The sequence below is a fragment of the Triturus cristatus genome, chromosome 9, assembly GCF_964204655.1.
Source record: "Triturus cristatus chromosome 9, aTriCri1.1, whole genome shotgun sequence".
Classification (NCBI taxonomy): Eukaryota; Metazoa; Chordata; class Amphibia; order Caudata; family Salamandridae; genus Triturus; species Triturus cristatus.
The window spans coordinates 150699325-150714211 of NC_140592.1; the positions used below are offsets into that span (position 1 = coordinate 150699325).

The 14887-nt window shown below is 41.1% G+C and overlaps 1 protein-coding gene across 1 annotated transcript in view; it reads right to left on the minus strand.

Moving 5' to 3' along the window:
* Positions 1-14887, minus strand: part of TKT (transketolase) — a 99854-nt gene that overhangs the window by 47978 nt on the left and 36989 nt on the right. Inside the window, exons 4-7 of the mRNA XM_085624622.1 lie at positions 13116-13213; positions 5967-6158; positions 5529-5647; positions 4304-4497 (exon numbers count right to left, since the gene is read on the minus strand). Of these exons, the coding sequence (XP_085480748.1) occupies positions 4304-4497; positions 5529-5647; positions 5967-6158; positions 13116-13213 (603 nt within the window). The remainder of the gene's footprint in view (positions 1-4303; positions 4498-5528; positions 5648-5966; positions 6159-13115; positions 13214-14887) is intronic.

Consider the following 14887-nt stretch of genomic DNA (forward strand, 5'->3'; position numbering starts at 1 on the left):
AGATATGAATACAGTGAGTTCACACATACACAGTGGCCATCTAGGAATGTACCTTTAAAATTTAAATCCATTCCAAGATGGCAATGCGTTCCCACGTCCAATAGCAATTATGATATGATTTTCCTTTAGTTCTAATAAAAAAACACTCCACGTTTGGCACCACATAAGAATGCAGAATCAATACAAATCTATTTAAAGAGGACTACCCTCCGATTTAGTGATGAGCAGGGATAATTTAGGAAAAGGTTTGGGGATGCTAACAGAGTAGAGGTTTAAAGAGGAAGCGGAGGTGCAAGGAAAGACACATAGAAGGGAAAAAAATAGCCCCGGTCACGTGTGTTGTATTGTATGTACTGGTGCCTTCTATATTGTGCACATACCTGTCACTTGTTTACTGCGTAAAGGCTTTAGAGGTTTATACCTGTTACTCATATTTCTACCCTTTGGTATTGCATGACAATATGTTTTATATGCAAGATAAGGTTTGATAGCTTGCTTTTAACTTTATATTCATAGCTTGTATTTTGCAGAGTGCTTTAATATGAGTGTAGGGAGATTGCGGGGACTAGTCACAAACTGCATTTTGTAGTACACCTACTAGTACTACATTAATACTACTAACGTACTACAAAATGCTGTGTACCAATCTACCATTAGAGGTCTCAGTCTCTCCTATCTATTTTGTGCAGAGATCTCCATCCCTCTGCGAAGATCTGTGCAAATACATTTGAATGGCAAGGTTACTAGTAGTAACTTTACCCTCATATATTAGACTCCGTCCCATGAATTCAGGCACTGGAGACTTGCAAGTCTGCACTTTTTAGTAACTATACACTCAGAAATGGTGAATATTCAAAAGTAGAAAAGATAAAACAAAGTGCAAGAGTAAATTTACAAATGTCGCTTAACTCGTGTAACTTTACTATTGTGACTAGGTCTCTGTATGTGAAAAATGGAGGAACTGTTCTCCAGGGTTTTTTTCTCACTTTACAGCACAAGTGATAATGATATTTTCCTCACAAAGGTTTTGGAAATCAAGATAATTGCAATGTTCTTAGTTCTTTTGAGGAAGGAGGCAAATTTAGAATCCAAGAGAACCTGTTACCTTTTTATCAAGGCTGAAATCTGAGAACATCTCCGCTTCTCAAAAATATAACCTTTCCTTGCAGGCAGCTCCAAGCTGTTGCCCTCAGCATACAGGTCCACCATTAATACTGTGACTGCTCACAATGACAAGTCATTTAATGTATTAGGTTGTCGCTGTTCATAATATATGTATTCGGCTTATTCATGATTGATACAGATATTTCAGTCTCTGTTATAACAGTTTTACATATGATATGCATTGGATTGGCTGAAAATAAATCCGTATAAAAAATAATGCTTTAAATTCCTTGTGTGCGCTCTGTTGGAGAAAAGAAAAAGGGAACCCGCATAAAACCCTGTATTTCTACAGGCATTATTGTATTTTTATTACATTCCAAAAGTAACTTCTCTTTGGGCAAGTTCAGCAGTCTTGTGGGACACAACTTGTCCATTCCCCCTGCTCATGCTGGTAGATTGGTATACCTGCGCTTTCCTGAGGGCCAAGGGAAATCAACTGGGCGTGATCAAGAGTGACCCTGGACAAGCAACACTTTTATCACTGCAATGCAAGGTTATGGCAACAGCAATGTAAGGATACAATGTGTCCAATAAAACACTTTGAGACCAAAATTCACATTATGTGGGACAAATACCAAAATAAAACACAAGAGTCTCATACAAAGTCCACTTTAAAGCCAGGATTTACTGTCTTTGGTGCAAGGGTGCACTGAATAAAAAACTGCAGTGTTGCATTGCATGAAGGGCTGAAAATCGTGTAGCACTAGATTTAGTAAGAGTCAGCAGCCGATAATTTCTTCTGTGACACACAGCTTCCCACTGTGGCACAAAGTCAACTCTGCACTGTTGAGGTTAAGCTTTGAACTGGAGATATACACTACAGTGAGAATTCCTACAAGCAGTCACCAGCACAGGGGTCTGACATGTAAGATATGAGGGTACATTTAGCGATTTAGTGCTTTACTCTTGATTGCACCTGCTTTTCTTTGATGTTAGGATTTGGGGAAAATCCAGATCACATAATTTTAATAAATCTGGTTTTCATCAAAACCTTTGTTTTTTGCACTCATCAGCCCCAGACACACAGCTCTTGCATATGGTAGCAGGAGGATGGTGCAAAGGGGCAGTGCCAAGGTTAACTTTCAGTGCAAAATTTTTGTTGCCTATGAAATTTTATCTGTCACTTTTGTTTGCAGTGTCTTGCATCGCATGAGTGCCCTTAGTGAATTTGGGTCTAATTCTGTATTGGATACCATAGGTCTGTTTGCCAACAAACAGCTAAAGCGAGCCCTAAATAGAGAGTAAAGGCCCCATGTATTGGAATGAGAAGTGTGGAGGAAATAAATGCTTAAAGATACCTGACCATTTAATAGAAAATACTATTTTGGACGCAGGAGAATAAAAAAAAACTATCTGAAATTAAATGAAATGAAATGAGTTGAATATACTCAATCTCAAGTACTGATTAATGAGATCGATTAGGGCCTGATAAATGGATTTTCTGACATCGCTCACATTACTAAATGAATTACATTTAAGCTCTTTCAATCTTAGACATGTAAGGGACTGATGCTCGCAGAGATAAGTGGGGTCTTATATCACATAATTTTGTCAAGTGGGGAAACTGAGGGTCAAGCACAGGTCTCCTAGGGCCAGATGCATCAACAATCCATTTTGCGATTTCCTAATTGTGAATTCTTGCAATTCGCAATTAGAAAATCGCAAAATGGAATGAATGAAAGTGTGTTTAACACTTTCTACGATTCCTAGGGGAACGCAAATGACCTACCTTATGAATATTAATGCGGTAGGTCACAATTTGCGGCCCCCTAGGAATCGCAAAAACTCATGGGAATGATGGTCTGCTGGGCTCAGCAGACCACCATGTCCGTGATTGCTTTTAAATAAAGCAATCTTTTTTTTTGCAAAGCCGCCTGTTTTCCTTAAAGGAAAACGGGATGCTTTACAAAAGAGAAATTGAAAACGTTTCCTTTCATTTTCTAAGAGCAGGCAGTGGTCCGTGGGACCACTGCTTGCTCTTAGAAAATGCATTTACAGACATTCACAAAGGGGAAGGGGTCCCTTGGGGACCCCTTCCCATTTGCGAATTGGTTAACACCTACTTGAAGTAGGTGGTAAAATGCGAATGTTTTGCAACTGCATTTCGGTCGCAAAACATTCATGCATACCGATGCGATTCGGTATTAGGAAGGAACGCACTAAACACGCCCCTTCCTAATAGGGGAATCTCAAACCCATTCTGCAATTCGGTAACAGGTTACCGAATCGCAAAATAGGGTTTGCTGCATCAGAAAGGCATGTTTTTGAGTTCCCAAACACGCGATTCTGCGAAACGGCCGTTTGCGAAGGCACGTTTGCGAAGGCAAAAAATGCTTGATGCATATGGCCCCTAGTTCTGTACTTTGCTACTTAGCAATTCCATGTTACCTTCTCATCTTGATTGTGTTTCATAATATGAGCTAAACTCTTGATTTTGAAATTACCCAATGCGATTTCTAATTTCTATCACCCTATAATACCAATAACATATTAAACATTGTTCCTGTAACAAGGAAATACAGGTTCTATAAAATGTTTCAAAAATATTTGATAAACTATTCAACACTTCTCTCTAATCATTTGTCCATAATGTTTTTGCATGCTTTTATGGTCTAAAGAACTGAAATAAAGATGAAAACAAACAAACACTTCCCTCTACCTACTGATAGTCAGAGCTTAATTTGTGCAGGTCCCTGCATTCATTTTCGGGGACCAGGACTTATTTTTCATCAGCAGACTTTAATCCAGACCAAGAGTAAACAAAGAAGAAAGTAAAGAAACAACGTGGAAGACAAAGATAGGAAAGATAGGAAAACATTGGCAAAGGGAAAAAGCAGAGAGAAAAGTCCAAGAGTGATACCAAAAGACAGGAAATCGCAGAAGCCAGCAGAAAACCTTTAGCCCGCTGCATTAATTGTTCTGTGACTTTTGCATATCGTGGCATTACGTATTTCAGATCACTAGTAAATAACACTATACGCTGCCAAAAAACACTCAGAATATACTAAAGACATTACACTTCGTCAATCACAAAATAATTAAAATGTATGCATCCAGTAGGACGGATGAAATGGAGCTAGAGGCAAACTGCAATACAATGGAGAAAAGTGACAAGCTGATTATGTATTTCTTGACAAACCTTGTCTCCCAGCTTGAAGTTTGGTGGTGATGGCATCTTAATGCCTTTGATATTAACTATGGGGGCGTCCTCCTTAGGGAGCACTGGAGACAGTTTTTTCTTGTTCTGTATCTTGCTCTCAAGTTCCTTGATGGTTTCCTCTGCCATCTCTTTGGGGAGGGGCTTACCATGCCAGTTCTCTTTGTCCTCCACACCTATTAAAAAACATAAAGATTGTCAAAATATGAAAATTGAAGGTAAAATTGTAACAGAGAATAGCAACTCTAGCAATCTAACTAGAAGAACAACATTTTGTAATGTAAGGCTTAACATTGCCTCCTTTATTACTTAGGTTTCTTAAGCATAAACACTAAGACTGATTGACAAGTTGGTCAGGTGTATTATTTTGTGTGTTTTATTTACCCTTACAGATCCTATTTCCTTAGCATGTTACCTACTTTTAATGAGACACTTTATACAGAGCTGAGAGGTCCAGTGAGGTCTTCTTCTTGATAAATACAATCTTCTTGGACTCTGTTCATGCTCTTGAGGATTTAAAACTATGTTAAAGGAACAGCTTATGGTCTGACTCTACATAAGTTAAACTTTCCCAAGTTGGGAACGTGCAGGCAGATTTAGAAATTACCACTGGCCTGCGGCAGGGTGTGACAGCGGCCCTGTGATGAAGCATGACACTTTTCAATGGGTGAGGGAAATTTTAAAAACCCTTTGGGTTTCCCAGTAAAGATTTTTCCCCCTTCTGCTGCCCCAGTTGTAGGGGATCTTTTTTGTCCTTCTTGTCGAGTGAATTCAAGTGTCTTTTTAGGAAAGTGAGGGAAGGCTCAATCTCTAGTCCCTTTTAGTACAACATATTTGTATCTGTGGTAAAAATCCTGTTCTGTTATGGATTTTCTGCTTTCGGAAGAATGCTATCTATTCTCCAAATCCCAAGTAAATGGCCTTCAGATCTGGGGATGGTTATTCAGATCAGATCTTATTCATTGTTTCTGCACTGCAGAATTAAGGCCTCCTGATTTTTTTCTGCACCCCAATGGTGCTGCATTTTAATGAGATCATCATACAGGTGTAAGCGCTATTGCTGTTAAGGAGCTTGCATTTAATTTTAACCGCGATAACTCGCTGGAACACTTACCGTTCCGATCGGTTTAGTGAGACTGCCCACACATACTATGGACATTACTTTTGCTCATTTTCAGGGTGAATTACTTACATCATCCAATATTACCTTTTATTCCTTTGCCTTTGAATGTCTTTGCAATGATAGCAGTGGGTTGGTTCTTCGCCTGGGAAAAGGCCTTGCAAAGTTCCTCCACACTGTGTCCATCAACCACAACAGCATTCCACCTGGAAAGCAAATATAGCACACACCATTCCTATACAACTGATGGGAACAGCACAGAAATGTTGTATTCACATTACTATCCAAAATTTAAACAGGTGAGGAAACAGTCCCACAACCCTCAGCCCTTAAAAAAGATTAAGCCGAGGCTGCTCCTCTGGTCTAAAGGATGATTTTACAAACAGTGTACAACAGATTAGGATACGTGGAATGCTACAAACTAAGGGTCATCTGTCCAAGTTTACAATAAAGCTTTTTATTTTCCAAACTCAGTCACATTATTCCTACGAACAACAAAGGTGCTGTATCATTCTAATCACATACCCAAAAGCTTCACAGCGTTTCTGATAGATGTCCACTTTGTGTTGCAGTGGGGCGGGGTCGCTTTGCCCGAGGCGGTTTATGTCAAAAATGGCGACCAAATTGTCCAACTTGTAGAACCCTGCAAAGGCCATAGCCTCCCAAACGGAACCTTCGGAGGTCTCCCCATCTCCCAGCAGACAGAAGACTCGATAGCTGTAAGAGAAGGAACGATTGAAGGTGAGTTATATAGGTAGCAACTTCAACAAGGGTCGACCGTGCTGTGGGAATGGGGCTGCCATTTCACTAGTCAGTTTTGGTGCCTCCAAAGTGTCTGCCCAACTCTGCACCTCATCATCCTCGCTCACAGAATTTCAACTGCTCAGTCCAAAAGGAAATTAATTTAAGGGCTTCTGTTCCTTTCTTTTCAAAACATTCTAGAACTGGCATAAAAAATATTATTTCCAAGAAAATTTGTATGGGGACTGCATCTTTGGAATTTGGCACTGGTGAACTACTCTGTAGGCGCGGCGCGAGGGGAGGGAGAAGGATTTTATCAGCTCTTAAGATGGAGCCCTACAATGAAAACTCATAACTCGTGAAACAGTGGGAGAGGCATAAAATCAGTTTGCATCTCAATTAACAATAAACATCTATTAAGGTGTTCTGTTATCATATAATTAACACCTTGGTATGTAAAACAGTGTAACAGAAGTGAAAAAGTAAAAAGCAAACAAATAGGCAAGCATCCTATTCAAATGGGAATCCTTCATTGTTTCAGTACGAAGTATCGCCATCTTTAAGCAGTACATACGGACATCTACCTGGCCTGTCACTGACAAGTCTATGTGGCTTGATCTGACTACTAAAGGATTACCAAACCTGTGCACAAATATCATTCACTATCACTTATCTTCATACAACCTCACAAGGACCTTTAAAGCATCCAGTCTCCTCACTTATCAGCACATATCTACATGTTTACCCCTCAGTCACTCATTAACACATAACACAAATTGTGTTGATTCATAATGCATTCCCTCACTCACCCAAAAGCTTCGATCACCCAGTCCTTTCAGACATTAGCGTACACCATCATGTGGTCTGCTTGTGACATTGCTTACTTCAATCAGCAGCTCTCTCATGCACACCAAGCGTCACTTCGCTTATGCTCACTTATATACATTCCCCTTTCTTCGTCTCCCTTCATTCTGCAACTCCAACCACACAACTGCTTCTCTCTCATGCACATGCACCATTCAGCTCTGAATCACTCATGCCAAGTAATCAACACTTCACTCACGATACTGGTCTTCCCGTCACTGAGCGCTGCTTCACTCTGGCACTGTGACCATCACTCAGCTGTGCCCCATTCCTTCTCACTCGCAATCACCATGGTGCCAAATCCTTCATGTACACCCAAGATCACTAAGGTGGCCTTTAAGCATGCACACTTATCATCATACAACTTTCCTTTGCAAGTGTGCCGCGTCGCTCAGCTGGAGTTCATTTTACACTCACTAGCACTAAGCTGCTCCTCACACATGCATGCTCACTATCACTCAACTGAACCCCACGCTACACACTCACCATCACTCCACTACCCTCCACACATAAAATCACCATGACTCCGTATGCTCTAACTGCAGACTCACCATCACTCTCCCTCGCTCATGCACATTCTTCACCTCCGATAATAAAGAATATCACCTATATGCACCCCAAGTATCTTCAATAATGTTATTAACATGTACATGTGACCTTTGGCAACATCAGCTGCACTTTTACTCAAGCACACTCATTGTATCGCACTGCCCTTCGTTCATGCTAACATGAATCACTTGATTGCCCAGACCTCACATACAACCACATCACTCAGCTGCCTTTAAACACCGAAAATGCAGCTTCCCCCAACTGATACACATGCCCAGTGACTCGGTAACTGACCACACTGCACACTCTGCTACCCTTTCTTATGGAAAGTAGTCATTACTCAGCTGCCTCTTTCACAAACTCTTGTCAATGTCCAGTTCCCTCTCACACACTCCCCACTGTTTCAACCCACTTCTCACAGGTGACCCACACTCATGCAGTCAAGTTCAATCACCTGCCATGAACTGATTCACATACTTATCTATGACTCCGCTATCCCTCACATTGAACACTCATCATTAGCAGACCCTCACCCAGGTCCAAGAGCCATCACTCAGCGGAATCACACTATGAACACCGACCCTCTCGTCCATGTCCCTTCACTATTACTCCCCTCTCGCTCACTCATAAGCACTTTTAATCAGGTAGCTGCACATCAAGCATATAGGTTTACCAAGGCTCAGGTTAAAAATCAGTCTGTGTACTAACCATCACTCAACTGTCATTCACTTAGCACACGAGCCAACATTCATCATCCATTCACTCATGCACCCTCACACTCAATTACCTGCTCATCAAACTCAACACAACTCAGTTCTCTGCTGCCAGTCAACTGCCCTTGGCAGCGAACACTCAAACTTTCAGAACATCACCCAGAGCCCAATCTTTCACACATGCTCACCATCACGCCCTTCACAAAGGCACACTTGCCACTACCCTGCTGACACTCACCAATTTTAATCAACATACCCTACAAATAAGCCTGTAAACGTTTTTTATCAGCTTTTTGTCTAAAAAGACCACCACCCAGAAAACGGCAAAAGTCAAGATGGTGCACTTTGTGTCTCGAACTTCATTTTTTCATTTGATAGTACACAACGCTAAAAAAATGATTATTATTAGTAAGGTTTCTAATTTTCCGTTTTTACTGATTTTTACAGGGAAATACAGACAGAACTGCATTTATTTTTAAAGCAGAAAAATACAGAAATGTGTGCTTCTTTTTAAGGGGCTCTCCGTACTGTCTTTTATGAATTCCAGGCCAACAGTTGCGCAGAAAGACAGCAAGGGGAGTTAAAAAACAAAATGAAATTTCCTTAAATATAACCATATGTCAACATATCAATATATAATTGTAGAATAATGCTAATATTTACCTGTGGGTGTACTGTTATGTTATATTTGGCTGCCTAATTTGCTATAACACGATAGGCATCAAAGTATGAGTGCTTGTTTACCAGTTAAATAAATGTGGAAATATATGATTTTACAACTGAATGTATTCACAAAACACAAAATAAGTACAGAAGAATACTGATGAGATGGCTAAAATATAAATATGGATAAATACAGACAGAAGTGTCAAAAAAAAATACCATAAAACCGGGAGCCTTAATTATTAGTCGAAATGTAAAAAATCGAAATTGCATTTGTGAGACAAAATGTGGTAAATCCAGACAACCCCATGACAATTCATTTCAGTTCTTACATTTGCATAATTTTGCACTTTCAGAGTGACATGCAAACTACTTGGCTACTTATCATGGCGACTCAGCAATTTCTTCAGAAGTGCTAGAAAGGTATTTTTGCTGCGGAAGGGTCTTCCTTATTTCCGCATTCTGACCAAAGTCCATTCAAGCCACTCATTCGTGATATTTGCACAGTTGTGCTCACGCCTACGCTCTGCACAGGGTCGGCGAGATAACATACTCCGCATGTATAAAGCGTTTCCGTAATGTAAGGTCATACTTGTAAAATACCCTTACAGTTCAATTCCACAATGCTTGGTTGTACTGACTACATCACATAACAAAAAATTTATCTGATCTAAGTAAAAAAAAATGAAAAAAAAATGAAAAAAAACTAAAATATATGGGAATATTACAGGGACAAGAGGACTCCTAGGCCTGTATTATTCCAGTGGTAATATCTGCGGGTTCATCCCAGGCGGAGACAAGTTAGTACGCCTGGATACTTTGACTTTGCTCCAAAATGCAAGTCTGAGCTCGACAGTTTGCTGAAGCCAGTAGAGCAAACATCAGCTAAACTCCAGGGTTGTGAGCCAGACAGCAGTGTTTGCTTTAAAAGAACAGTGGATACCTTTTACTGTACAAAAAATGCCAAGTCATTCCCTCTATTCAGTGTTAGATGGGAAGAGCTTCCCCATAGGCAACACCCACACTATATCACATGCATTACACAGCATCAACTACTACATCAAGCTAATCACTACATCACATGGCAACTCTAGCGAAGTAGACGTGGATTTATGAATAGTAAATATATTAACACCCGGTTGATGTAGTGGCAGTACCTGTAACAGATTCAATATCTGGAGTTCAATATTATTAACCACAATATAGCGACATATGACCTTTCCACAGAGACACAAATCCATCAGATCCCCAAGTCAACAATCAAACCAAAATAGAAAATAAATTGGTAATTTAATTACAAGAAGTGCTACATTGTAAACTAGAATCCGGACGCAGAGGGTGCCTGTGACAAACGTATTTGGTGCGTATGTGATATGCATGTGTGATAAAAGTGAACAGTTGCGTATCATTTATCAAAGAATAGTATTGCCCGTCAAGGAAATGTTCATGATAATCAGGGCCTGGGGAATAGTCAAAGACGTTTCGATGCCATTGGAGATGTGGGATCATCATCAGGACTCCAAGGAATACTTAGCACGAGAATGTACCAGCTGTTGAATAAAGGGCACTCGGCGAAACTATGGTTATTGCGGTCGCTGTCCTACCTGGAGAACACAGTAACTGGTTATAAACTCCAAGAAAGAAGTGCAATTGTAGTTCAGTTTGTATGAATCCTGATCAAGCAAGTGCTCGAGGCATGGTTACCCAAATCAGAGGCGAGCGCTCAGGAGAAGGAATTTGCTGTGGAGATCAGTCACCATCAACCGATCCACTAAGGGAGAATGCCCACGGTGAAATACCACCATGCATACATACTGAGGCTACAATTGCCATACACTTGCAATCACATTGAGCTGACAAAACGGCTAATCTTCTCAGGCTAAAAGCCTAGTTTTCCAAAAGATTATACATCAAACTAAGTAAGGGCAAAACTTTTTTCATGCGGCTCCTGCTGGGTGGAGTTCCATATGCGCAGGTCTCTTCCTTAAGTGGAATTCACTTATAAACTTTACTTTCGGTTATGAAAATATATTCATCTTGTCTAGTTGTCTGTGATTTTAATTATCAAAATTACTTTGACAAAGTCTTCTGTTGCTCCCTTTAAAATGGTGTAAACCCATTCAAATAATACATTGCATGGATTAAATCAATGAAAGATATTCAGAGTTCCAGTGTGAATAAGTGGTTGATACCAAGGGCCTTATGTAGGTGGGCTGGCATTTACCACTTCATAAATACCGAATCATACCGATTCGGTATTTATGAAGTGGTAAATGCTATGTAGGTAATTGGTCGGTAAATATTACCGATTCGGAAAAATTCGGTAATTACCGAATCGGTATTTACCGATTCGGTAATGAGGCATACCTTCCCATTGATGGGAAGGTATGCCTCATTACCGAATCGGTAAATACCGATTCGGTAATGGGGGAGCACATGCAAGGGTGGCAGGGTGTCACATTGACACCCTGTTGCACCCCTGATTCGGCCATGTGTGCACATGTGGCACACATACATGCCCTGAGGGCATGTGTGTCTGCCACATTGCACACATCTATGGGCAAAATATTGCATTTACACACATATTCGTCATTTACCACCAACTATTAGTTGGTGGTAAATAACGAATCCCCACACACACCACACAGTCCCCCTACATCTCATTTCTGTATTCGGAATTTACCGAATCGGTAAAATTACCGAATCGGTAATTTTACCGATTCGGTAAATTCCGAATACAGAAATTCTCCCCCTACATCTCAAAAGCCAAAATACCGGTCGGTAACGGTATAATTACCGAAAATCGGCCGTTACCGACCGGTATTTGGCTACCTACATGAGGCCCCAAAACTCCAATTCACTTGGAGGACAGACCTGTTGATTTGGCTCTCAATGTTTCCCTTTATTTGATCCAGCAGGTGAAAAAACTTCCTCTTAATTTGAAGATTTTTCAACAGTGATTTTGGCACAAGATTCATACAGAATAGCCATGGCACTTCTGAAGCAATGTTGTTTTTACATAGGTCTAAATTACAGCAGAAAAACATGCGCTTGGGAGATGGGAATGCTTTTCCAAGTGAGGTAAGAAGTCAAAACAAAGGTTGCAGCTAATCATTGTGGTGGCACACTGCGGATACTGGGAGAACATCAAGCCGCAGGAGACTCCCACGTGCTGTGATGCGGAGCATCACATCATGTCTCTTTACTCTTGCGGCCAGGAAGGCCAGAGTCACTTCTGACAGACAGAGTACTCAGTTCTATGCAAGGACTTGGCTTATGAAAGTCCATGAGCCAAATGTGCACTGAGATGGAGATGAGTTAAATGGGTGTCCTGGTCAACTTGTACATACAATCCTGTAATATGAGAAAGTTATGTTGTGTTCCACCATCGGAGAGAACTGCTGCTGTTTGCACATGCTCGGTTTATGCGCTGCCTAGGTCATGCATTTATTTCTGCTTTAACATACGCATTTCAGTAAATGGCAATTTTATATATATACATATATACGCACACATACGGTTCTGTAAAAATAGAGGGTGCTGCTGTGTCCCTGTATTAATGTAGAGAGTTACGGGCACATTTTTCATTTAGGAGTCCTGTACAGTTTGTCACGGCGAAAAGATATTTTTCGCCTATGCACAGAACATCAGAAAGTGTGACTCGATGTCTGCTGCAAACCGAAGAGGTGAAATGCCCATAGAGAACAATGTTCTGAGCCTCCTCCTGAACGTTGCCTTTGATGTTCCTCAAACTGCAATGAGTTGTGTTGAAAAACAACAGGGTATGCAAGACTGAAACACTATTTGGCAACAAACCGCAAGGAAGGAAACGATTGAGACACAACATACGAGAAGTCTGGAGACACAGGAAAAAGATCGCTACATATTAAGCAAGTACTCTAGTGTGTATTTAGGTTTCAACGCACAGAGCTACAATTTGCTGGAGTTATCTAAAATCTTCGTTGCTACACAATATTTGTGGTACAATTTATAACTTTCTTTTGAGTATATTTCCTAGAAGGTATGGGTTAAGGTTTATGCTAGGGTTGATTACAGTGAACAACTCAGTAGACTAATTCAACCCAAGACCCTGAATCATGAAACAAACCACAAGTACACAAAGTATTTATATAATATTAATTACCTGGCTTTGTCGAAATATTTGCCGGTGTAGGCCATCCCACAGGCGGCGCCAAGGCCTTGTCCCAGAGATCCAGTTGCCACGTCAGTAAATTCTTGTCTCTAAAGCAAAAATAAAATGTGGTCTATTGCAGATAGTGACGTGGGATTACATAATTTGTAATTCTTTCATGAGGGAATGCCCTTTCCAGAAGGTCTTTGAAAATGAAGGAAACAATTTTCACAGCCATGTGGAAGGAAGCTTGCCCTTCGGGAAGTGCTTAAATAAAGCTGTACTGCCCTCTGGCAACCTGCCCTCACCTGGAGGTTATGATAAACATTAAAGCTCCAGGATTTGGATGGCTGCTAAGAGCACTTGCAAACTTTACAGAGGCATTGAACTGACCTGCCAACATTTCTTGCCTACTTGGGTCTTCCAAGAGCAGCACACACTTCAAATGCTCACACATCAATCTTGGAGAAAATGGTTCACTCATTCCCACGTGCAGACTATGAATGGCAAGATCTTGAATATATTGAATAAATCTCCCTTCTGACCAAGCTTGCAAGAGGCTACAAGGGAGCCAGGCTATAGCCGAGAAACTTCAGTTCAAAGTAGACGTAAATTTGTAAAGTTTTGAGCCTGGTTTATTTGGTGTTTAAGGTGGCACATCTGTTCGGTTGGGGCAAGGAAGACAAAACAGGAGGAAGGAAGGCAAAGATGTACAGAACAGGCCCGCATAAGGAAGTAAAGAAGACATTCAAACCACTTTGAAAGCACTCATCAGACTTTAGCTCCACCAATAGTTGCATTTGTTGGTGACGAAGGAAGCAGAGTGGATTTGGACGTGCTCTGTCAGAGAATGAGAATACCTTCCTACTAGCAGTGTCTCCGAAGCGGTTTTAGCCCCAGTTAGAAACCAAAGGCTCATGGAAATGGAGAGATTGCTGTACAGTGCAGGCAAGAGATGAAACCTCCCTTTGTCATTCTCATCCATCCAGGCCAGACCTGATCTCCAGTTATATGCTCAGAGTGGACTGACACTTCTGGGTGCATCAGGAGTTGTCTTGCTGCAGTCCTCTGCCTACTGAAGTCAGCTCATAAGCTGTTACTTTTTACCAGCTTAAACCACTCAACTCTCCACCACTTTACATACAATACTGCTGCAGTCGCCCACAGTCATTTTAAGGTTCTTAGTCAATGGGGTTCATCAGCCTACATGGTGTGTTTTGTTTCACGGGGGATGAGTGCCCCTTGTAGACATTTCCTTAACTTTAGGAGCCACCTCACTGAGGGTAAGGAACTTGGACTTTGCATTCGACACAGAGCTCTTATTAGAGCCTGAAGTCAAAGTGGTAGTTAAGGGAATCAACTTCCAGCTCTGCCAGCACTGAAACTGCCCCGAACTGAGCTGACGTGAGCCTTGGTGATAGCAAAACTGGAATAATGCAACATCGTCTTCACTGGGCACCCAAGAAGACTCATTGAGAGGCTGCAAAATCTTCAAAATTAGGCCACCGGAGTGGCTGAACTCAAGGAAAAAAACATTAAGGTCCAGGTGAACCTAAGGCCCAAGTTCACAGTCCTCTGCTTATTCACGGCTTACCTGGGCTTAGGTCCAATGAACACACAAAACCTAGAACACTATACCATGCCCAGGAAGATCTTGCACTCATCGACAGCACACCTTAACAGCAAAGGAGCCTTTAATGGGGAACCAGCGTTTACAACGCTGTCATTACATCAAAGTACTATTACAACGTGGTTGTTGCAACAACCGCGTTGTTAGTACATGA